The sequence below is a fragment of the Hetaerina americana genome, unplaced genomic scaffold, assembly GCF_022747635.1.
Source record: "Hetaerina americana unplaced genomic scaffold, ioHetAmer1.1.p SCAF_108, whole genome shotgun sequence".
Lineage (NCBI taxonomy): Eukaryota > Metazoa > Arthropoda > Insecta > Odonata > Calopterygidae > Hetaerina > Hetaerina americana.
The window spans coordinates 320,237-346,611 of NW_027286159.1; the positions used below are offsets into that span (position 1 = coordinate 320,237).

The window sequence follows — 26,375 nt, forward strand, 5'->3', positions numbered from 1 at the left end:
GAGGTCGACGACGAACCACGGCCTGGACGCCCATCAACGACACTCACCGACGAAAATGTGCGAAAAGTTCGCGATGTACTGAACTCTGATCGTCGTCTTAGTGTTCGGATGACAGCAGAGCAGTGTAATGTGCCAAAAACAATAGTGCGCGAGATTATTAGGCACCAATTACAGATGCGAAAAATTTGTGCAAAGTTGGTGCCGAAAGTGCTCAGTGATGATCAAAGACTCAATCGTTTGGAAATCGCGACACAACTTGCGGATCACTGCAAAAATGATCCACATTTTTTAGAGAACGTTGTTTCGGGTGACGAGACGTGGATCTTTGAGTACGACCCGGAGTCGAAGAGACAAAGTGCGGAGTGGCACACCCCATCATCACCCCGTCAAAAGAAAGCTCGCATGAGCAAATCTCGGATCAAAGCGATGCTCATTGTCTTTTTTGACAAAAGGGGAGTCGTCAACTACGAATTTGTACCTGAACGACAAACTGTAAATACTGCATTTTACGTCCAAGTGCTCGACAGGCTTCGAAAACGAGTCGCCCGCGTCCGGCCAGCGATCAAAAACATATGGCGGCTGCATCACGACAATGCGCCGTCTCACACCGCGCTTGTCGTGTCGGACTTCTTGGCCAAGCACGGCGTGGCAACGCTGCCGCACCCGCCCTACAGCCCGGACTTGGCACCACCGGACTTCTTTCTGTTCCCGAAGATAAAGAGGAGTTTGAAAGGAACGCGATACGGGACTTTGGACGCCGTCAAAGAGGCCGTGACGACGTGTCTTCGAGAGGTTCCCGATGATGCCTTCGCGGGAGCGTTCCAGGAATGAGAACGCCGCTGGAACAAGTGTATCGACTCACAAGGGTCCTATTTTGAGGAATATTAGCTAAAGATATGTAAAAGTGTAATCAATTTTTTTTCCTGAGCGCAGTACACTTATTTTTCGGACGAATATATATATATATATATTTATATATATATATATATTTATAGATATATATATATATATTTTTTTTTTTTTAAGGTATTCTACCGGTTAAGGTAGGTTTTTGGATGGACACAACTACCAAACAAATCTTTTATTACTCCTACAAAACACAAAATCCATCATCCTACTCTCTATCAGGTCCCTCTCCATCTCTGAGTACTTTCTTCCTCCCTTCATCCCGTCCAACATCCCTATCCTGCTCCTTCCCTTTCCTCTTTTGCCCAACATTCTCCCCTCTATCACAGTCTTCAACATCCCACTACCGGTGAACAGCCCCTTCAGCCACTTTTCCTGCCTCCATAGGATTTCTCCCAACAAACCCCTGTCCTCGCCCACCATACCAAATACTTCCTCGTTTGTTTTCTTCTCTGTCCATTTCACCTTCTCCATTCTTCTCCATACCCACATTTCAAAAGCTTCCTATCTACGTCTATCCTCCTGCTTCAATGACCACGTTTCCGCGCTGTATATAGCTATGCTCCATATCAAAGTGTTTACGAGTCTTTTCTTAATATCCTTACTCAATGTCCCCTTCATCAACTCCCTCCTCCTTGTGAAAGCCTCTTTGCCTAGCGCAATTCTTCTCCTTACGTCCCTACTACTTTGACCGTGTTGGTCCAAAACACTACCGAGATACGTAAACTGTTTTACCTGCTCTAATTTTTGCCCTCCTATTCTAATGTTAAGCTTGGCCTTCTTCTTTCTAGAAAATCGCATAACCTTTGTTTTATTAATATTGATTCTCATCCCATACCTGTCGCACTGAATTTCCAATTCACTCAGCAATGCTTGCAGCCCCTTGGCTGACTGACAAACTAAAGCTTGGTCATCAGCAAACCTAACTGATTTTACAAATTCCTCGCCCACTTTCATTCCCACCTCCAGTTCCTCCCTCGCCTCTTTGATCATTTCGTCTGCATACAGGTTGAAAATCAACGGTGATAATGGGCAACCCTGCCTTACACCTCTTCCTAACACTGCCCATCCGGACTCCCCGTTCCCCACTCGCACCTGAGCAGTCTAGGACATGCAAAGGTTGCGGATTAGTCTCATTTTCCTCCAACCTATTCCTATTTTCTGCAATATACCCATTAGTTTTCCCCAATTCACTCTATCAAACGCTTTTTTGGAATCTACGAAACAGCTGAATACCTCCTGGCTGTATACTATATTCTTCTCGATTAATAATCTCATTACTGCAATGACATCACGCGTACCTCTCCCCTTCCTGAACCCAAACTGATCATCCCCTAAGTAATCATTTGCCCTACTCTCTATCCTTTTGTTTATGATCCTGAGAACAACTTTAGCTGCATGTGATATCAAACTTATCGTCTTGTAGTCCTCACATGATGTAGCCTTTACCTTTTTCGGGATAGGAACTAAAACTGATCTCACAAAGTGTTCCGTCAGATTCATTCCTCATAAATACTACGAATCAGCCCATATAGTCTCTTCCTCCCACATTTTCCTACGCATTTTAAAAGTTCCGCGTGAATGTTATCCACCCCCAGCGCCTTATTTAGTTTCATCTCCCTTAACGCCCTTTCTATCTCATTGTCTAGTATGCCTGGACCTAAGCTGTCTTCCTCTACGTCATTTTCATTTTCAATGTCTAACTTTGTTGATCTAAGTTCTTTACTATACAGTTCTTCTATATACTCCTTCCATCCCTCTTGGATCTTTCCTGCGTCAACTATTACCTTAGCCGCCATATCTCTAACTGTTAGCATAGATCTCCCTTTCTTACTTCCCGATAACGATTTAACTTTGCTGTACAGCGCACCGATTTCACCCTTCCTCTGCAGACTTTCCATATCCTCGCACTGCGTCTTCCACCATGCTTGTTTTGCTTTATTTGTTGCCCGCCTCAATTTATTGTTCAATTCTTTGTACTTCATTTTGCCTAATTCTGTATTTATATTCTTCCATTTTCGCCGCTCTTCCATCTTTGTAATCATCTCATCCGTGATCCATGGTTTCCTAGTCCTTCTAGCGTTAACGGTTCCAATAGTGTCTTTTGCGGCTTTAGACAAGCCTTTCTTGATCATTTCCCATTTTTCTTCGATAGTACTAAGCCCTTTGCCATCCTCCATGATTTTCTCTACCGTCTGTTTGTATTCCTTCCTATTCAACCCATTTAATGCTTCTACATTCCATTTTCTAACTCGCCGCCCCTGCCTTATCTTTTTGAAACGTACGCTACATTTCATAACAACTAAATTATGGTCTGAGTCCGCATCCGCTCCCGGGAAGTTGTGGGAATTTATCACACTGTTCCTAAACCTGTGTTTAACCAGGATATAATCTAGCTGATATCTTCCTGAGTCACCTGGCATTTTCCACGTATACCTGCGTCTTTTGTGGTGTCTAAACCAAGTGTTGGTGATGACTAACCCCTGGCTTCTGCAGAACTCAACTGCTTTCTCACCGCGGTCATTCCTCGTGCCTAAACCGTAGTCCCCCACCTCATCACCATCTCTTTCTTCGCCTGCCGTTGCATTCCAATCCCCCATCACTATCAAATGTTTCCCTGCAGGAACAAACGCGATTATGTCCTCTAACTGATCGTACATCCTATCGACCTCTTCTTCCTTATGGTTGCTCGGTGGCATGTATACCTGAATAATAACTAAGTTCTTCGGTTCTGCTTTCATCTCCACTAGTAGTATTCTATCTGTTACCTGCTTTATGTTGGCTACGCTTCTTCCTACCTCTTCATTTAATACTATGGCAACCCCTCGTTGGCTCTCGTCTCCACCGCAGTATATTATTCTATACTTATCACTCCAGTAATCCCCGCTGTATTTCCATCTCACCTCGCATAGACCTAAAATATCTATATTTCCCCTTTTCATCTCTCGCTTAACATTCTCCAATTTCCCTGTCCTCATCATTGTCCTAACATTCCACGTTCCTATTCTAACTAATATGTTCTTCTTTTCCTGCGTCTTCTGTCCTGCTGCTGCTGGTTTTCCCTTGCAAGGGTTTCGTTGGATGACGACCGCGGAAGCCTTGCCTCCCCCGCTGCCGGGCACGACACACAGCCGATTGGGCCGAGCCCCGTGGTTGCCAGGACTCAAAATATCTCTATTGTCCATCATATTTTTCTTGGGAATGATAATTGAGGTGGTTTCCCGTTGCCTTCCTCAATAGTGTTTTTAACGTGACACCATCACTTACTGGTCGCCCCACTGGGGTCAGACGCCATTGCAGCCGCCTCACTGAGGAACAGACGCTGCGTGGACTACCTTTCGTCTGGCTCCTAACCTTCGACCTATCTGGCATGGGTGACCCTACCAGGAGCAATTTTTATTACTCCCGCCAGCACAGCTCTAGGGGTCATCGGAACGCACAAGCCCTTCCACCACGTCAAGGTTGTAGTCCGGGGAGGGATATATATATATATATATATATATATATATATATATATATATATATATATAATATTATATATATATGTATATATATATACACAATATTGAAACACAAAAAAAGAAGAACACTCACACGTTATTTCTTGATATTTCGACGGAAACAATCCGTCTTCCTCTGAAGATATAGAAGTAGAAAATTATAAAGTGGAGCGTGATATCAGCTCTAACAACTTAATGGTATGCTAAGATCTTTGGTGAATGGAATGATATCCATACGTACACAGAGAATTAAGATTATTTCAATATTTGTTGTTTACTTCATCAAGTATCACCATTGAAAACAAACCAATACGTTAACAAATTTAACTTATCTTTTCTGCTTGCCGACACTCCTCATGAATGGCCTGAGAATCCAGGTATATTTTCATCATGTTGCCCAAGAACCGAACCGTTAGTGTTTAAACGACATCCATGCACGCAAATATAATATGTACATGTAAAGAGCTAAAAATGTGAGTGTGGTTTAAAGAAATGATACACGTACACAAAGGACTAAAATTAAAATAATATTTAGTACATGGTGTCCGAAGTGGCCAATTTAAAGTGCAATCAAATATGCAAAACAATGCAATGAAAAATTAATAGTCAGTCATGTCTATTTCATATCGTAATTCCACAGCCATGACCTGGATCATTCAATTACATAACACCAGCATGGACATATTTCTTCCTCTACAAGAAAACAAATGTTGCAAATGACTAACTCACGCTGAACCACCACAGATAGTTGCTCATGTTGGAATACTAACGCACTACGTGAAAAAATAAAACCAACAAAAATGATGACTCCTCTTCAGTCTTCTTTTCCAGTGATAACCACTGGTGCAGGGTTTTACTTAATGATGGCCGAGGTGGCCTCACCTCCTCCGCCTCTGGGCATTACTCTTCCTCAATAGTGCTTGTAACGTGAGGCCGTCATCCAATGGCTGCCCAAATGGGGGTCAGACGCCTTTGCAGCGCCTCACCGAGAAACAGATGCGGTATGTACTACCTTTTATCCGCCTCCTACCCTTCTATTTACGTAACTGGTCTGGGTGATTCTACCAGGAGCAACTATTTTTGACCTTGCAAGTACACCAAGCTCAGATTACAGGTCATCGGAACTTTTAATCGGAACGAAAATTAATTTAAGAAAGGATGACTTGCAGTTGTAAATTTGTTAATGAACGTGTAGGAGTCATTTAATTTACGTAATAATCAACACTCCCTTCCTACAACACACCGTCATAGCTATAACTGCAAAATTAACTTACGCTGGCTAAAAATTAAATCAGTATTACTCACATAGAACACTTTAAATAGGTTAGTAACGTTATAATGCGATAAAACCGATGAATTTCAAATGTATACTAGCATTTTTTATAGCATTCAATTTGTTAAAAAATCAAATCTTCGAAAATACTCGTGAAAAACAATTTTGTGTCAGAATAGATAGCAGTTAATTCAGGCCGTTAGAATAGAAATATAATTTATAGATGTTTTATTATAAATATTTCAATATTTTCATTTCAGAATCCATTAGAACTTTGTCTTTTAATTCTTTAAATGCTGTATCCTGAGAAAACATGAGAGATGCCTGAATTATTCAATGATATTTTAATTGAATTATGCTAACTCTGACATAAATAGCTCAGTTTGAAATTGGACAGGCTTAGAGTTTAATTCATTAAGTATCGTTAACAGGTGTATTTTATGCCCAAATATACCATTTCAAAAACCAGTAATCAACTTTTTCCTCAAAACTGTATTCATTTTTTAAAATAGCTGCAGGATAAAAGTTCGACACTCGGGTCCATCAAGGAACCTGATGACGATGCGGTCATGGCAAGGGAACAAAACGGGAACGCTGTCAATGATTTACTGCAAAGCATCTACACCGCAGATCAACAGAAAAAAAGGCGTCTCGGATCATAACTAGCAGAAAGATTTGGTAATATTTCTCACGCGTAGATCTTAAACGAATGAAATGGCGGATGATTACGGTATTATAGCCACGAATGACTAATTTGATAAATATCTTTCCTAATTGTGTTGTGCTGACAAGTTATACGAATTAATCATTTTATTGGTCTATTTCAAATCATTGAAATGAGGAAGTGATTTCCTTCAGTTCGGTATTGCGCAGGGAGTCGTCCTTAATTTTCGAGTAGGGTCACTTCCGTATTTTCTCACTCCTTTATACGGATTCGTTAGACGTGAATTCCCCCTCCGCCACTCCAAAAAACATTCGGCGCCATATTTAATATTTCAAAGAGATGTCTCGTCTAAAAATGATTAAAAAAAGTACATAGCTACAAAAGAAATTCGCCACGATTATCGATCACATTAAAGTACTCAAAATTTACACCACTCTGTAAGAAAAATGCTTTTCTTTGATTATGGAACTACTTTCACGCACATGGTGAAAGGAAACAAACATTTCGAAATTCTTATCACTGCCTGAAAGTGATTTTATATTTTTTAAGCGATAGTTGCTGTTCGTCTGCACAATATCTTCTTTGGTGATTGGAATCATTGAAATTCTTTCTTCATGAGCAATCGCTGAAATGCTGCATTAACACAATGGTTTCTCTGCAATGCCTCTTAGCTCTCAATGAGGGAACGGAATGCAAGGGCACACACCCAGTGCCCCTCCAAAGGCCTTGCGTGAGGGCTCCACCCCTCATACTATACACCCATTGGCCCAGGGGATCGCAATCCGTCCTCATCCCCCTGTTCAGAGAAAAAATTGAACTATTCTTTCCATTAATGTCTGAATACGCAAGGATTGCAGGCAACGAAAAACCGGCTTTAACGGAAGAGAAGGCATTGAATGAGGAAAAATGTTTATTTACTCTGGTCCCGGCTCGGGATTTAATACGTCATTGAAAAACCCATCCATGAATCTGAGGATTGGCGAGTCAAGGACTTCAGTTCATGCCTAGCAGGGTGCATCAAATGTACCCTCTTAAATCTGGAGTAGTCTTATGGAAGAAGTAAAAATCTCAGTATGATTTCTTGTCTCATGCGTAACTTTATGGAATTTGCATAACATATTGGAATAAAATAATTGACTTTGTAATTCCACACACTTTATTTAAAAAACACGACCAATGTTTCGACGTTGAACTTCATCATCAGGTGGCCCTCATAGAAGCAAACTTGGTATATATACCTTCTGATCAAGGGGAGAGGGAAATTAGTTAGAGAGGGAGGGTGGAGGGGTAAAAAGGTCAAAATGTAGCTGGAAAAAAGGTAAATTACATTTTTGTAATGAGATGTAATTCCATTTTTTTCCAGCTGCATTGTAACCTTTTAACCCCTCCACCCTCCCTTTCTGACTAACCTCCCCTTCTTGATCAGAAGTATATATATACCAAGTTTGCTTCTATGAGGACCACCTGATGATGACTTTCAGCGTCGAAACCTGGGTCGTATTTTTTAAATAAAGTGTGTGAAATTACAAAGACAATTATTTAATTTCAATATCTCAGTATGATCATGAGACAAACCTTCGTAGTGCCATGAATTACAGGTTCGCAGGAGAGGCCTGCGTGGAATTCTGGGCCTTATAAATCCAAGCCACGTGGTTTATTTTCAAGAAAACATCTGGGCTCTTCAATCCTCTTTAAAGATATTTAGTCCAGTTGCGTGGGACACAGTACTTATCACATGCTATTTATTCATTTATCGCTCTTACGGCAACGTCAGGGTTAACTTAAGTCTCAAGAGGTACAAAACTGACCCAGACAACCCATCCAAGAAACACCACGCAACATAATCCTCAAATGCAGTCTTCGGTCATTTTCGAATTTATTTCCCCCTCCTCTCTTGTAGTGAACCACGAGAATGAAAGGGAACGTCACCCCTTTTTCAGGAATATAATTACCCTTTCATCAATATGCCAAACAGGCATTTTTTAAGGAACAAGAAGGAAATATACTCATTTAGATTGAAAAAAGCGTTATTCATTACTGTCATGCATTTGCTGGTCATTATGCTGAATGCATTTATGCTAAAAACATTTTCTGATATGAAACAAGTGATATCAGACAACATAATGCGAAACAAAACATATTCCAAAACCATTTTAACACATTCATGAATTCTTCACTTAATTATGAAGTGGCGGTAAGCTTTTAAACGATGTGTTCTTTGGTGATCAAGGACAGTTAACTCTGCCCTTGATTACCAAAGAATAGAACACCTTCTGCGCATACAAATCCCAAATGATGCGATGATGAACTTTATGTGAGATTTCACCTGAATCCTCCTCTAACTCTCCAGCGAGGAAACGTAGTGAAATGGAACACACCCTTCCCCAAAACAGCCCCCCCCCCACCTTACTGCCGCGAAAGAAGGGCGGGGGGGGATGGGGTGGTGTACTCACCCCCTTCCACTTGGCACGCGAGCGAGAGGTCGTCTCCCTCGAGGAGGGGCCCCAGCACTCCGCCTCGGATCTCCTCGCCCGTCGAATCCAGGACGGTCACTTTCTGCGGTGGAACTGCACGCCAACGCCACCCCGCGACCGGAAGAGGAGAGAAGGGGAAAGAGGATGTCAGTGGACGAGCGGCTATAAGGAACTCATTGTTCATGCGTAATCATATGTCGCCAATGCCCACCAACCGCCTCACCCATCCGGAGTTTAATTCTGACATTCGAGAGGGCGCGTGAGCATGCAAGAGTGACTCTATGGCAGACGGTTATTTAGTGTATCATTATCAGTAGTAGTATGCGGGGTATTAGAGGTGGATTTTGATGTACTACCCCAGTACTACACACTACTCTACTTCTGTTACTTGGAAAAAACACACAATAAAACCTTAAAGTCCATTATGCACATTACGAAGTCTGTACAAAAAAAGATGAGACTGGTCTTTCTACGCGCGAAATGCTTAATGGATCATAATCAGTGAGGTGTTTCCTTCCAGCGGCTTCTGTGAGAAGTAAAACATCGTATTGTTTGTTGCTCTATCTCGACTTGTCTCCGCACAACAGCGGATCTTGTCTGAGCTTGCTGTACAAATTATTGTGTCGGTGAGAATGGAGGTGTTGAAGAAGCAGCGTGTGTGCATTGAATGATTTGTTAACCTCCGTAAAGGTTCAACTGGAACTTGTACAATGATTCAAAAGGCATTTGGCAATGTAACCATTGGTCGAGCACAGTGTTTTCGTCGGTACAACCGTATTCAGTCTGAATAAACCTCGACCGATGAAGAACCGAGAAGTGGACGACCATCGACATCAACCAACGACGCCCACGTCAACGATGTGGGTGATTTAGTGCGCTCAAACTGTAGGTTAATTGTCAGGGAGATTGCGAATGGAGTTGACAATAGGATTGAATCGTGTTTTACCATTTGGACAGAAATTTTGGGCATGAAACGCGTCGCGTCCAAATTTGTGCCACGAATTTTAACGGATGAACAGAGGCAAAAACGCCTTGACATGAGCCAGGAGCTGCTCAATCGTTCAAAAGACGACCGAAACTTCTTTAAAACAGTTGTCAAAGGCGACGAAACCGGTATTTACGGGTCTGACATTGTGTTTATGGTTATATAATGTAAATTTCCATCAACACTTTTCATTCTTCTGCCTCGCACTCACCACCTCACACCAGCATTCTCACATCTATGTATACCACAGTCCCACGGTTTCGCAATGCATCCAGCACCGACTTGTCCCGCCTCCTTTAAATCGCAGTCCATGCAGCCCATTTTATTTTGTCGAACTTTCTATTAACTTCGTGCAATTATTAACGATATAGACATTACTTTTTGCATATAAATATGAAAATGCTGACGATTCAATGGACAGACAATGTAAGGAACGATGAAGTAAATAGAAGAGCAGAAGAGGAAAGGACCAAAATGAGAGTTCTGCGGCAAAGAAGAACTAGATGGGTTTGACATACCTTGAGGCACAATGGATTAGTTAGAAGCATAATAGAAGGAAACATTGAAGGAAAGATCCCAAGAGGAGGCCAAGAAACAAGTGAATAGGGCAAATTAAGAAGGACGTAAAACAGGGAACCTATCTAAGGGGGGGGGGAAATAACACTAAATAGGGAGGGAGGGCTGCAGTAAAGTAATCATAGGATTGAAATATTTATGGTAATGATAATATATTATCAACCACATAAATTTTCGAGGATACATTTTCAACTAAAACTTATTTATTAATAGCTTAAGTAGCACACAAATCGTTGCTTGTGTGCATAAAACAAATTCGGAGAATTAATGTTCCTATTGACAATTTTCTTACTGCTTCTTACAGCATTCAAATATTTATCAATTTTCTTTCGGATATAATATGATTAAAAAAATAATAGGAGTTAAGAAGGACGACCATATTCAGGAATAAATGTAGTATTATCGAACATAACAATTTAATAGGCATACTCGCTAAACGAGTTCTTTATTATCTTATTATCCAATAATAAACCTAGTTCCTCTGTGAGGCTTGACGGAAAAAACTGGGTCTTGCAGCAAAGTTATTGGCTATTACCACTGAAACAATCACCTCATAACTGTATGGTCATTAGTGCGATCGAGTTTGACTTGTAACCGGTTAAAAGTTCGTTTCACGCAGCATATTCTCAATAATATAGGTCCCAAATGTAAAAATATTTGGTGTTATTCATTGCCTTAAACTTATATGGGACCAATGGAGCACCAAAGAGAAAATAAAACCCCCCAAGCAATCGACAGGGAATGTTTTGTAATATTTCAATTTAAAGACTGCAAGACTCCAAACCCACATTATTCCTTATTTAATGTAGATTACCGTAGGACATTATAGCTCTGCTATCTTTTACGCGCCGCCCTAAATGTTTGCTCCTGGTTCTTTCCCCATAATGGGACCCTCGCTTCCGTTTTGCCTTCTTTAATGCCCCATATTTAATCCATCAAGTCCAGAAATTTGGAGGAAATGAGCGTCATGCAGATATTTTTGGGGGTTTGTCGCAGATTCACTACCATAATATACAGCGCTCTCGCCATTTTATAAGAATTTCAGGGAGACCTCTTCGTAAATATTTATTTAAAAAAGTAGCGTGGAAATTTTAATGGAACGACGAGGAACAATGGAAACAAGGAATAACTGGGGCACCTTAATGGATTCCCTATAAAACTTAATCATGCGCGCGCCTAATCTACTATAAGCGTGATATGCATTAAAATAATAAGATGCCGAGGCAAGGAAAACGGAGGCTCTGGACTTGAGGAAAAAGAATGGAGCAAAACTAACGAGTTCTTATGAGCGCTTCCCGCAAGAAAGAGAAGCCTTCAGTGGTACTGTACAACCTTTGTGAAAAAAAAACATTGGGGCATCGGTAAACTTAACCGTAAGCGCATAACGGAGAGAACGCGTAAAGTTAATCAGCAGACTTACGTAATAAGAATTGATTGTAAAACAAATTTTCACGAATTATAAGTAAATAGCGAGCACATACGCGTTAAAAAGACAAATATTATAATTATTTTAATTTTAATATGATTTCATTTGACAAAATTGACGCCAACTAAAACGCCCTCTAAATGGTTTGGAGACGTGCTCGCTTTTTTATCACCTAAGTGTTTTACACTTATAAAAAACACGTTTTAAATAACATACAGTGAGTGTAGGGGTTAGGTGTAAGAAGGAAATATTTAGCCTCAATCTCGTTCTAATAAAGACTTATTATTTTTATTATAGCAATCACCATTAAGACAAGCGTATTTTATGACTTGTTTCTTTACACAAAGTCATAACGCTTGACACATGCATTGCTATGGTATATTTTTTACATTAAAGTTAAGCGGTTGTGTAGGCTTCCTTTCATCCTAGAGAAAATTAAAATACTTTTTCCGGTGCTGAAAAAGTTGCGCTAGAGCAACATGGCATTGGAAAAGACTCGCGTATAATTTATGGACACTTTTATCGATATGATCCATATTATTTTACACTGAAAACCCCCAAAATGAATTTAACATCACCCGAACACGAGATGAGTTAAACAATTATCGCCAAACATCGTTAATAGACAAACAAACATTAACGTGGTGACTAAGTTTAGCAACAGAAGAGATGCGGTGCTGTTGCGTCACCGATGCACCCCGGACGACGTCACGTATTTTGACTCTGCCATCAACCGCACTGTATCGGGAATTCTACCGGTTAAGGTAGGCTTTAGGTGAACAAAGTCTTTCCAATTTTCCAAACCAAAAACACAACCAGAAATCGGACACTAAAGTTAGCCCCTCTTCGATTCCACATGATTCCTTCCTCCTCCCTTCATTCCATTCTAGACGCATTCCTTCCCCTTCGTCGTTTGCCAAACGTTCTCTACTTTATAACAGTCTTCAATATCCCAATAACCTCCGCGTCGCTATTTCTTGCTTTTTATAACTTTTCCTAAGAATCCTTTCTCCTTCCTCACCACTTCCTAATTTGTTTTCCGTTCAGTCAATTCAATCTTCTCCATCCTTCTCCACACCCACATTTCAAAAGCATCCAATATACGCCAATAATCCTGCTTCATTGGCCATGTTTCTGCGCCGTACGTAACTACGCTCAATATCAAAGATTTTATGAGCCCTTCCTTAACATTTGCACGCAATGCCCCTGTCATCAATTTCCTCCCCAAAACTAATGTAAAACATTCTTTGACCAATGAAAATGTTCTTCTCAAGACCATAACTATGACCTTTTACCACTGTGGTCCACAACACTTCCAGGTTACGTGAATTATACCACCGGATCTAGTCTTTGCCCGCCTTTTTTAATATTTAAGTTAGCCTTCCTCGAAAACCGATAAAACCCCTATACTTTGCATTTATTTTCATCCCATACGTACTGATTATCCAATTCGCTCGCCATTTTATGGCAAACCCTTGGCTGACTGACTAATCAACGCGTCATTATGAAAATCTATACAATACCCCGCACGCCACCGTAAGGGTGTGTGGCGGGCAGTGTTAGGACACAACCCGTAAAACAGAATGGAACTACATACAAAACAAACAAAAGGACATGCTAATGCAAACTCAAGAAACTATTATATTCATGCAAAGCTTATTTAACTTAAAAACATGCAAATACATTTAAAAGCAAGTAATATGCAAAAACACATTAAACTATGAATCCACTAGATGCGCGCGCAGGGTTTAATCTTCTCCTTGCTAGTGATTTGATTTTTTACTACTTTTACAATGACTTCGATTTTTTTAATATTAGCTTCTTCAGCACACCTAAAAGATTTTACGTATTTCCCATCGATTTTCATTCCTGCCTCCAGTTCCTCCCATGCTCTTTAATAATTTACTCCGCGTATATGTTGAACAGCAACAGTGACAATGGGCAATCCTGCCTTACACCTCTTCCTAGCACTGCCCATCCGGACTCTCCGCCCTTAATTCGCACCTGAGATATCTGACTCATGTACAGATTGTGAATAAGTCATCCATCTCGCCAATCCACTCATATTTTCTGCACCAAATTTATTAGTCTTTCTCAATCCACTCTATCAAACGTCTTTACGAAATATGAAAGACATACAAATATATCCTGATTGTATTCTATGTATTATTACTGCAATGCCATCACAAGTGCCTCTCCACTTCCTAAACCCTAACTGATCATCCACTAAGTAATCATTTACCCTGCTCTCCATCTTCTAATTGATGATTCTGAACACCAATTATAGCCGTATAAAATAAAACTCATTATTCTATGTTCCCCACACAACGCTGTCTTTTATTTTTTATGGGATTGGAATTAAAACCGATCTGAAAAATTCTTTCGGCCAAACCCTTCTCTCTAAATGTTTCTAATTAGTCTCTCAAAACCAACTCCATACAACGTCTTTCTTCAACAAAATGATGGTCCTGTGCATTTTCCGTAGTGCATCTCAACTCAAATGATTTTAAAAAACAGCGCAAGCACTTCCCTCGTTGGGATAGCATGTAATGGGCACTTGTTCTCGTGCCCTGGAGTGGTTCATGCCACGTGGGATCGGGCTGCCTGATCATATGGATTCATCGAATATTTCCTCTCACTTACAACTTGCCAACAGAAAATTATGCATTTTCTGCATGCAAGCAGTCGTCAAAAGATTGATTGTGGGAAGCACTGTGAGTAGGGATGGGATAATTAAGAAAGGTGGGAGATTTGGTGGAATATCGGTGGTTATTCATGCGGAGGGAAAGTACGGTCGTGCAAAATGCCCTAATCTTATCACCACTTTCTTCCCTGGAACACACAAAATAAAACATTAAACCCGTGACCTCTTCCCAATTATTAATAACACTCAGTCCATATCACTTTTATTCCCACATTGTCCCTCTGTTTCGTTTAAACGCCCGTCGAACTTGCGAGACATCTTCAAGTCCACAAAACCAACTGCAAGCACCCCCGTCTTTCCCCCGCCCCTATCCGCACCCTGCAACCGCCCACACTGCAAATGCTGTCATCTTTTAAAACCCTCCCCCTCACTCAGTACCAAATCCCAACCGCTCGCCACCTGTACCTCAAAAAATATTATATATCGCCTCTCCTGTAACTTCTGCCCTGCCTTCTACGTGGGCGAATGCACGACCGCACTTTCCCTCCGCATGATTAACCACCGATATTCCACCAAATCTCCCACCTTTCTTAATTATGCCATCCCTACTCACAATGGTTCCCACAATCAATCTTTTGACGACTGCTTCTCCGTTTCGGTGATTGAAATCCTTCCCAAATCTGCTAGTATAATAGAGGTGAGAACCCGCGAGATGGCGCATATCTGGGTGGCCCAATCATTTAAACCGCCCGGGCTGAACCAAGCCCACTGATTGCATCATATGGCTACCTACATATCCCCCCACCCCCTTGTTCATTTCCTATTGGTCCCTTACCTCTCCTTCCCCCACCTCTCTCCCGCACATGTCCTCGCCGCTCTCCCCCGAGAACGCCATTCTGAAGACGACAGCCGAGCTGTCGAAACGTCAAATAACAAATTGTGAGTGTCCTTTATTTGTGTCTCTATATTCTAAAAATCTACATCTGTTTTTTTATATATTTGTGCGTCGCCGAAGAGCGTTCCATTTCGAAGATATATATATATATATATATATATATATATATATATATATATATATATATATATATATATATATATATCCGAAGAGTGACAAAAATTCCAAATTAATGACCCATTTTTATATTCGAATTTGGTGCTACAAAAAATTCGTAACAATTTGAAAGAACTTATGTTTCATATCTATCGCTCATTGTCAATGGCTTTTTGTAGCGGTGCCACTGACATACGAAGAGGAAACAGGCCTAAAAGGTCAATTTCCGTGGGTGATGTCGCTGGAAATCGAATCGGTTCATCTTCTTCTCGTTTAGGGCTACAGCCCGTTGTGAGCTCTGGGCTCCAACACCAATTTCTTCCGTTGTCTCTTGTGCTTCACCATTGATTCTTAGAATCTCACTCTCATTCTTTCAAGTTGAAGCTTCAACATGTCATCCATCCATCTTCTTCTAGGTTGACTCCTCTTCCTGTTTTTATTGACCTGCGTCTTCAGGGTTTTCCTTGGTATTCGCTCCTCATCCTTTCCTCCCACGTGGCCTAAATATTTTATCTGCAGAGATATCATAAACCCTACGATATTCTAATATTCTAATGTTTTAATATGTTTCTATTTTCTGGTTATTTATGATATATAGTATTTTATTAAACTAGTGAGATTTTCTGGAGTATTATTCTCAATGTATCATTTTCTTTGATTGGGCCATACATATTACGCATGACTATTATTCCTAATTTACTCAGTAATTCTTTATCCATGTATGTAACTGACTATGCCTCACCTCCATAAGTGACGACTCGTCTAAGAAATGTCTGTAATATTTTCATTTTTGTATCAAGGCAAACGAGTTTGCTTTTCAATAGTTAACCATTTGCATTTTTTATCCTGTTTCCTTGCTGTATTTTATCTAGGATTTCCGCACTCATGCATCCTTTTTATCCATGAAGTCACCTAGACACTTATACGTACAGTGCGTAACGACCCTCCTGTGGTATTTTCAAGTTCCCCCTCTCAGCCTTCTTACGCCCCGCGGGGACCATGCCTCACGCGGTCCGCGGGGACGATGCCTCGCGGTCCGGGTTGCCGCATTTTCCACCTGTGACGCCAGGGGTGGGGACCATACGTAAGTTGCATGGCCTTGGTTTAATAGAATTTCCCACTGTTTGCTTTCCAACGCTATAGGTTGCATGGTGTCTAGCTTTCTACCACTGCATGTTCTAGGTATGGTGTTGGCCTGGCGTATAAGTGGTGGTGTTTCATTTCCATGCTCTGCTTTTTAATATACGCTAGAACTTCTATTGGGAGTTAAATTAACACTTTTTTGAAAATAAGTCTTCAACTAACATGTACATTGGCTTGCACAGTGATAACTTGTCAGGAATTTTAGTGAATTTTTTCCCTTTTCCTATCCATTTGAAAATTCTTCTTCTATCTTAACCTTGCCATCGGTTGCTTATACCCCCTGCCACCCGCCGTTTTGGAGGATCGCTGGGTACTTACACACATGTGAATGTATGAAGTCAACGAGTAAGAAAAAACAATTCATTGAAAGGCCACGGCATTATTGCAATTAAAGGCAGTCTACCAGTCGGGATAGCTTTTGGTTTCGTTGATGCGCAGACAAGAGACCGCCAAATTTTTAATTATCGAAAACCTGTGCCCTTGATGAAAACATACAGGGTCCATACAATAAGTATCGTGATTGGTTCGCGGTCAGAAACTGTCGCGGGCAGAAACTTTGACCTGCGTCCAGGAAGATGAAGATTTTGTCAACATTGTTATTACATCAAAGGGCTCAAAAGGAGCTCAAAGGATATCGGTTTGACTCCATCGTGGCGGTTCAAGCGGCGACGACAAAGGCTCTCAACAGTATTCCGGAAACCGACTTCCAGCGGGCTTTGGACGAATGGCAGACGCGCCGAACTACGTGTATCGATGCAGGAGGAATGTATTTTGAAGATTATTACCTAATTGTAATGATAACTGCAGTAAATTCTGATTTTTGGAACCAAAACCGCTTCTAATTATGAACCTGCCGCCTTAACGATGAGGAGTGGAGAGGAACAAATCACTAAGCGCTGCTGTAATGTCTGGAATAAGGGGCGATGCTCTGTGGGGAGTCAACGAATTGAAACAATAACATGCCGTGATACGTAAGGAGGAATTAAAAGGCGTTTGTTTGCGCAAGTAATTTCAAAAGTACTTCCGCGAAATGAATTATCCTGAGCAAAGAAATACACATGGAATGGTTTTCTCTATTTCCATCGCTGTAAACTAAATATAAAAGTGAATAGATAGTCGTCTTTATTTTGGGGGAGATTGAGACTATGGAGTCTCCTCTAGTACCTAACCCCTCGTCGTACATGTACAATATTAATCTTACTGCTAAATTTCACATAGTATACATAAATGACAATAAAATTTAATTATATAAAGTTCAAGTAGAGTGCATGCATTCATTTTGTGAGCTTGATTTTTAAACATCTTCCGCAGCAGTTATGGCGTGAATAATGCCGTGCACTTGGTTGTGTTCAGTCGAATCTGGTCTGAGTTTTGTACTCTGGGGGGTGGGTGGGTCTCTCGGAGGCAAGGGGAGGGGGTGCTCTCAAATACCGACGGGGGAGGGGGGGAGAGTCGACGGTTGGGCGGGAGTGGAAGGGTGGGAGGGTCCCTTATCTCGGCTAATTCGCCCTAGGGAGAGGATCAACTCGCGGGGTGGCGATTTAATTGAAGGAGAGGCCCCCCGGGGGGGGGGTGGCTGCGGCAGCATCCTCCCAAGGGGCGGCGAACAGAGTGGGGCGGATATGACCGCGACAAAGTGCGACGGCCGTGGAAGCGGAGAGAAATGTTGCCAACATTCAGAGGCACGTCATTGATTATATTACTCTATAGTTTCGATAATATCAGAGTCATTTTTCTAAAAATAATTCCGTATTACCCTCTCTTAGCAGGTTAGGTTAGAGTTATTAAAGAGGGCGAAGGAGTGTGAGGATGGGAAAGGATTGGGTGAAACAGAGTAATTTCATTTGTTCTAGAGCACGTCCCGTAAGCACATTAAGAATTGCATTTAGACCGAGCCAAATGATTGATTATAATTACAACGAGAGAAATAAACAAAAGGTAAGATCTTGATTTGATTAATAATTGCAAAAAATCAAAACATCACCAGCATACCGAATTAATTGATCATACCAATATGAATATATTCAACAGATTCAGGCGAAATGTAGTGGAAGTTCGTCATCATGCGAATAACAAATTTGCACTTTTCCACAGATTTATTTGTAACGTACGACACGTTTAAGTTCATCAAACCATCTTAAGGTACAAGACAAGATTCAACTTGTGATACATCATATTTTGCCTCTTTGGCGAAGGGGGGGGGGAGAAGAAAAGATTGAGGAGTAAGGTAGGCGGGGACAAAGAGGGGCAATATGGAAAACCCAAAGAAACAGGGAAACTAAAGAAATGGAGAGGTAAAAAGAGTGGGGGTGGAGCAGATTAATATGAACCTAAATTTACTCATCTTTAATAAAATACGTGATGAAATAATGCTAACGGTACGGTTTATATCCAAATAAATGTTGATTTTACGAGCTTTGCCTTCACAGTACCACATCATCAGATGCTGTGATACAGCAAAGCCTAAGCAACGTGGAAATGAAATTTACTTGGATATACCAAGTTACTGAGTTATTTCACATATTCATATGATTTCACTGATATCTACACATACGATTAATTAAAAAAAAGAGTTTAGTATTATGGAAACTTAAGCTAAATTAAATATATAAAAGACAAAAGAAACCGGCATATGGTATTATCTGCAGTAAATGCATCGGTGCAGCCGAAATTGGTAAATATACGATTTTAGAGACAACTGTCCGACTGCATTGGAATTTGACCCGGTGCACCCCCTCCTACCCAGTTGGGATTGGCATGAGTGCCCGGGTGGGATTTGGTAGAGCGTGCGAGTGAGTTAGAAGGGAGGGAGGCTGGGGGTGAGGGGGGAGGTAGGAAGGGGAACGGAGGGAGAGTAGGCGGAAGGGGGTGGAGTGAGAAAGAGACGGTAGAGAGGGGCGTTGCGGAAGGTGGGAGAGAGATGAGGGGGGGGGTTGCCGGCACACCTGAAGGCACCCTCTGCCTCCGCGCGGGGGCCTTAAGAGGTCCTCAACAAATATTCCGAGGAGGAAGGGGGCGGGCTGCGTTAAAACGGGCTACATGAATGGGAAGCGGGCCGAAAGGAAGAAAAAATAACCGTTCGTCTTTTTCCCTCTCCTCCCTCGTGGGTTGACGCGCACTGCACCGCCGTTGAACGCGGGGTGGCGGAGGGGGTGGGAGGGGTGCGGCGAGGAGGAGTTTACGGCGCGGATAATTCCCACCCTGGTTGGGGGGCGGCGGTAACTGGAAGGGGGTGCCATGGGGGAGAGAGGTAAAGGGTTCCCGGCCTTAATGAAAGAACTTGCTGCGCATCCCCTTGCAAAGTTATCTCCGGCGCCACCCTTGCTGTTAACGGGGACGAGGGGGTGAGTGGGGCGTGGAGAATGGCCCCTCCTCCGTATCGTCGCTCTGCAGCACCCTCCACTTGGAATATTTATCCATACATTAAGTATTTTTAAGGCCTCCCGCCGCAAAAGACTTTTATACGCCCGCCCGGGGGAGGGGCTACTCTCGGCTCTCTTGGGAGGGAGGTGGAAGGCGGCGGCGTCCCCTTGGAAGTCCCCCTTCAAATGGGGGGTGGGGTGGCGCGAGGTTTTTTTACTCGCTCCACTTACTTTGGATACCCACGCCGCGCGCGCTCTTACCCAGCTCATCTAAGGAGAAGATGTTTTGCTCCGGCAGGAACGGTGGGGTCGTCGAAAAAACCTCGGGGGCTTAATCTGCACGTTGTCAGGAGCTTTAGCAAAAATCGTCAATTTTTTAAGAATAAATAAAATAAGTAAGATGGCACAATGAAAGTAGGTTTAGGCGTGGTCAGCTTCAAATTGGATGATTTAACCTTGCAAAATAGTGCCTAGTCTAGGGGAATGATTTTTGCACCCCGAAGCTCCTGTTTCCATTAATTTCCTTTTCGTCCCTGGATGTCAATGGCTCATTATTGCTATTCACGCCTTAAATTTTGAATGTCAGATGACAAAACCAAATTGGAATTGATTTAGTATTTTTTCTTCTAATGTTTATTGTAGAGCAAAGATGCAAGTGCTTTCACTCTCAAAATTGTGTTAGATAAACTGATGTGCGCGAAAAGTTTTCCTTCGTCAGAAAATGTGGACTAAATTTATATAAATACATTACATGGATACTGACGTTGTAGTCCAGGTCACTGTCCACGTTGTAGACCAATGAACGGAGAGCCCTAGTTGGATTCTTGTGTAGGCATAGAAGTAATGAGGTCACTAATTGGGAGGAACATAGAATACAACCAGGATTCATCTGTCTGTTTCGTAGATTTCGAGAGAACGTTTGATAGATTGAATGAAAAGAGAGGGCAATATTGGGAAGAGGAGTAAAGATATCCATTAACACGCATGCCATTCAACTTTTATTTAGAGAAATGGTTAACATGGCATGTCAAGAAGTGCAGACAGGAATAAAAACTGGTCGGGAAGGCATAAAGTCATGTAGGCTCCGGGAAAATGAAGCTTTGGTCGGCACATTAGTCAAGGTGTTATAATTATCGCTGGGGGTATTAGAAAATAAGGGATGATAATTATTGTAAACCAAATAAAGGCGAAAGAAGGAAGTTAAATTAAACTTTAAACTTGTTGAGCCACAACTGGAGCAAGCAGACCAGTTTAGGTATCTTGGAAGACTTTCGGACCAAGATGGACATTGTAGTAGGAATATCTGAAGAAAAATTGCACTAAGAAAATGATGGAAGAGGGAATTGCTGAAGGGGACCTTGAGTATGAATGTTAAGAAGAGATCAGTGAAAACTTAAATATTGGACGTGGTTTTGTCCGGTACGAATATTGGCCGCAAAGCTATATACTATAGCATAGATATATATATATAATATATCCATAGTATAGATGTATATATAGATGGATATAGATATATATAGATATATATATATATATAGATGAATTTATAATGAGTGTAGATACTACACCTTGGAAAAGTACTCCGTTCCATGGACAATGATGTTCACCATATTTCGTTCTAGATATCTTGTGAAAGCCTCTTGTTTGTGAATGAGTCCCATAATTTGAATCGACTTGGGTGCCTTGCCTCTCACCCAGATTCAGAACCTCACTGGGGAATTTCACCGTTGGAAAAATACTGTCGAAGGATATTAAATTACTAAAACATGCGTTCTTACTTCACGCTCAGCGAGCGAAACGGTTTTTCAGGTCCAGTCATGTTGGTCCCAATTGCCATAATTCATTTAAGCATCCTTGTTTCTTCGAAGCAAACTGCGTGCGATTGTGTGAATGTTCACCTTGTTTTGTGCACGTGTTCCCCGATGCTGTCGGTGACTTGTTTCCGGCTTAAAATTGCTAAAGAACTGCTTCGAGGGATTCCGTGTGGAATGTGGTGCAAGTTGGTCTATGGTGTCGAATTATTCGCCACGAAAGCCACATTTGTATCCTCGCAAGCTGACAGAGAGTTTCTGTAACATAAATACCCACAACACCTCTATAAGTAGCCCATCTAGAAAGGAATTACTTACGGAAGTTGTTATGGGTATTTATGCACATACATAGAAATTGTTTTTTTACGACTGAATAGGTTTAAGTGGTGAACACAAGTCACTGGCGTGGAACATGTTTTCTCGCACACCACTCTCGTGTGTACGCTCATTTGGTGTGCATTTGGTGTTCTGTTACTACGCTGACTTGATACCAAGCCAGGCATAATTTCACCGTAAATAACTACAGTGTACAGAATGATTGTTCGCATAATTCCAAACTACAATTTATGGCCATCGGAGCTTACTCCCCACGGTTGGGCTTCGTATCTATAGGTACTCCATATCAGTCAAAACTCTCACATAAATCGTCGAGTAATTTATTAATCTGAATCGTCAATTTTAATTTATCTTCGTAATCAAAATACTACATTTTGATGACTAGATAAAATCTTTTATGACTTTGCGATCGAAGTAATAACTGTTCCCATAAAATATTCATTGCTTTTATGCCCCAAATTCAAATTTCCGAGCGAGACTGTTGAAACCTATTCTTGCATTCAAAAAGGTCAGATTGAATCCATACAGGAAAAATTCGAACGTGTGGTATAAAAAGGTCTATTTATTTGAAATATTCTTACGAGGATAGGCTGAAACGTTCCTTAAAATTTTAAAAAGAGCTAGAAACATGATTTTTCCAAAATTTTCCATGAGTGTTACATTTCTAAGAGTTGAATATCTTCCTTGAAAATTTCTTTCAATATTTCACTATCATATGCCTCTGGATGCCTCAGAGAAGACGCGTAGTCGTTTGGTGCATTACGAGTCACTTCGAATTATTACTCAAGCTTCGAAGAACCCAATAAGGTTTCCCTCCATCTATATTTTCAACAACGAACCACCCTTTGACGACTCTTTCCAAAATTACCCTTTCATACTGATTTGAAAAGACTCCTTGGTACATTTCAACACAAAGTGAAAAAAATATCTTGTCGCAAAAGATTTGCGAAATGGCCTTGCGTTTGATTAAAATTTCATTCTATAAATACCTAATAAGCTATCTTCTTCTCATCTTTGCAGAAGGATATCCCTTTCGGCTTCGACAACAATCAATAGAGCTACAGCAAATTTCTTGGAATCTCTTTTCCAGTTCTTTCTCAAAGGGAGCGCTGTTGCAACTTCGATTGGCAAGACATTGAATATCATGAAAGCACGCGTGGCGAAATTTCAATCAATTAGCAAAATCAAAGCCCACCATAATTTTGCTACAATCACGTAATTTCGCCCAACGTCAAACATAATTGGCCCGTTCATCGCCACGACACCTCCCAGAAGTACATTAAATTCACTTAACAAAAAAGAAGCATAACGAATCGCAATTTAACGCATTCCGGCTGGAGGATAAAATAAAACAAAAGCAAATTCGTCCCATTAAAAGAGTATTGCGCAAAAGAACCGACTCGGAAAACATCGAAAGGCATCAATTGGATGAGTAGAACCCGAATATGAGCGTCATCATATGCCATTCTCCATACAACCAGAGTACGTAATCAACAAACAATGCAATGGAAACATTAAATTTCACATTCTCTCCCTCTCTCTCACCCCATTAGATAGTTAACATAAAAAACCGTAATGTCACCCGAGCGATTCTCCTCTGATTGTAAAAACATAACGATGAGAGTCATTCAAATCAGTCGCCCGCTTACCGTCATTCATTCTTTTTATTCTCCGCGATTGCCTTTTAAGGCCAGCGGCAGGGAGGGACAGGAGCGCCCTCGCGAATGATTTTAAAGTGACAGTTTAAACTGGAACTGCCGGGGGTCGGCCTGCGGTGGAAGAGAGAGAGAGAGTGGAATGTACTCCGGACGCGCTCTCGACTTTCGAAATCTCAACCCCGTCGATAGCCGGGGAAACGGCCGGAAATGACCTTAGGTGTCCCACGCCCCATACCTCAACACTCACTCTGGCGATGGAGCAACGTTCACACTTACCGCTCCATCCCCCGACACTCCCACCTCCATCCCCCCCCCCCAATTGCGACCCCGTTCCTTCCCGCCCCCCGAACCTCTTCCTCCCCCGACTCATCTCGGCGCCTAAATCATTCGCTTTATGAGCAAAAGATCGCACCGTCTCTCGTTTTCGAGCGATATAGAGTCCTTTGCATGTCTGTCACTCCCTTATGTGCCTCACCTTCCGCTACCCCCCCCCCCTCACCGCTTCAACCACCCTTAATTTCCTCCCCAAGACACCCCCTGCTCTCTCTCTCCCCCGCCCCTAGCCCGCTCCATCCTCCCCGAAGCCCACACGGCCTTTCTTACTCCAAACCTTCCTCTAAAGTTAGATTTACGACGCCCTCGCCACGAGAAACACTCCTCTTCCCTCCCTCCACCACCCCCACCCCTGCCCAAACCCCTTTTCTTCCATAACCTCTATCTTGCGGAGGGTGCAAAAATTAATAATAAGATTTAGTGTAGCAGGGCGATAAATAAAAAGTTTCCGCACCCATTTTCCCCCCTTTTAAACAATAACAGCCCCTTTCACTCCACCACACCCGACCTCAACCTTCCCGTAACCATCCCTCCTCGACTCCTTTCTCTCCACCCCCTAAAGGAAGGGTTTTCTCGCGGAGGGTGCGGTGAAAGGGCATCAAGGCGGGAAATGAAGAACAAAGAGTAAATGATAAAGGGATATGCGCGGCGGTTTCGTGTCACCCGAATAGAGAATTGGAGTTTCTTTGTCAGCGGCGTGACCCAAGACTTTCCCCACTCCAACCCTCTTCCCTGAGTTAACTTTAACAACTCGCCGATTATTGCAATAAGTGTCGTGCTTGCGTCTCGTCCCGAGACTGCAACAGTAACACTCTGAGTACTTGAGCCAAGAGCGTAGTGTCATAAGTGGAGCTGTTTTATGCCAACTAAGTGTACTTCAGGGAAAAACGTGCGCTTCGAAATTCCGTATTCATGAATCAAAGAGTCTTATTTGAAAGAGTAAATTTAAACTTGCTACGGCTCAATTTGTTTAATATGAATGTTATCTGGTATATTAATATCACAATGTCAAGCAGAAAAATATGTCAAGAATATGTTTCCAGTTCCTATTAAAATCAAAATTAGTGATTTCAGTTGCTGTCACTGTTTTGACGGCAAACTATATGCACATGAAGTAATTATGATAATATTTCACTTGTTTTCCATTGTAAAACCACTGAACTATTTGATGGCTTTATTTTATACCATACTTAAAATTAATGTGGCAATACTAAAAATTCCCCTGGTAGGTTACATTATTAATATCATGGAAGGAGTCGTGCCTTCTCATGACTGTAAGAGTTGCGCTAGTGGGAGAAAAGATAAACCGGGCATTTCCCTAAAATAAGTTATCTTTTTTGGCACAAAAGGTGTTATCCACAATACGTCTGTGCCTCAGGGATGGAAAGTGAACACTAAGCTATGCATGGAAGTCTTCGAAAGGTTGCGGAAACGAGTGCAACGTGTCAGGAAAGAGATCTTTGCCAACTGCAGGCTGCACCACGACAACGTGCCATCCTACACCGCCTTCCTCGTGACCTGGCTAAGCACAAAGGGGCAAAGCTGCCCCAGGCCCCTGCAGGTCTCATGTGGCACTATTGAACTTGTTTACTTTGCTCCTAAGGATAAAAAAGTGCTTGAAAGGAAACCATTTTGGAACGCTGCATGAACACAGGGCCATGAGAGGTGACTGAACAAGAGATTCCCGTCGATGCCTTCCAGGATGCGTACCGCGACTAGCGGAGGCGCTGGCATCGGTGTGTCGATGCACTAGGGTTCTATTTTGAAAAATATCAGTAATTGATCTGCAATCAATTATTTTTTTTTATTTATTTTGCTTATTTTTGGGGCAGACCATGTATGCTCCTGGTAGGGTCACCCATGCCAGATAGGTCGAAGGTTAGGAGCCAGACGAAAGGTAGTCCACGCAGCGTCTGTTCCTCAATGAGGCGGCTGCAAAGGCATCTGACTCCAGTGGGGCGGCCATTCGAGTGATGATGTCACGTTAAAAAAGCAATTGAGGAAGGCAGCGGGGAACCACCTAAATTATTTATCCCGAGAATGTAAGGATGGGCACAAAATTAATGAGCCCTTCTAACGATGGGACTCGAGCCGAGAATCGTGAGCGCCAACAAGAGAGGGAAGGCTTCTGTGGTCGTCATCATGGGAAAACCTTGCAAAGAAGAAGGAGCAGAGAGAAACCGAACAAGTTGGCATTTTTGGAATTCCAGTTAGCAGGATTTGGAATGTTAGA

At 41.9% G+C, this 26,375-nt stretch overlaps 1 protein-coding gene across 1 annotated transcript in view; it reads right to left on the reverse strand.

Moving 5' to 3' along the window:
• LOC139700744 (protein turtle homolog A-like) overlaps positions 1–26,375 on the reverse strand; it is a gene marked incomplete at its 3' end in the record, with an annotated part of 336,828 nt that overhangs the window by 101,215 nt on the left and 209,238 nt on the right. Inside the window, exon 4 of the mRNA XM_071599180.1 lies at positions 8,797–8,910. Within this exon, the coding sequence (XP_071455281.1) occupies positions 8,797–8,910 (114 nt within the window). The remainder of the gene's footprint in view (positions 1–8,796; positions 8,911–26,375) is intronic.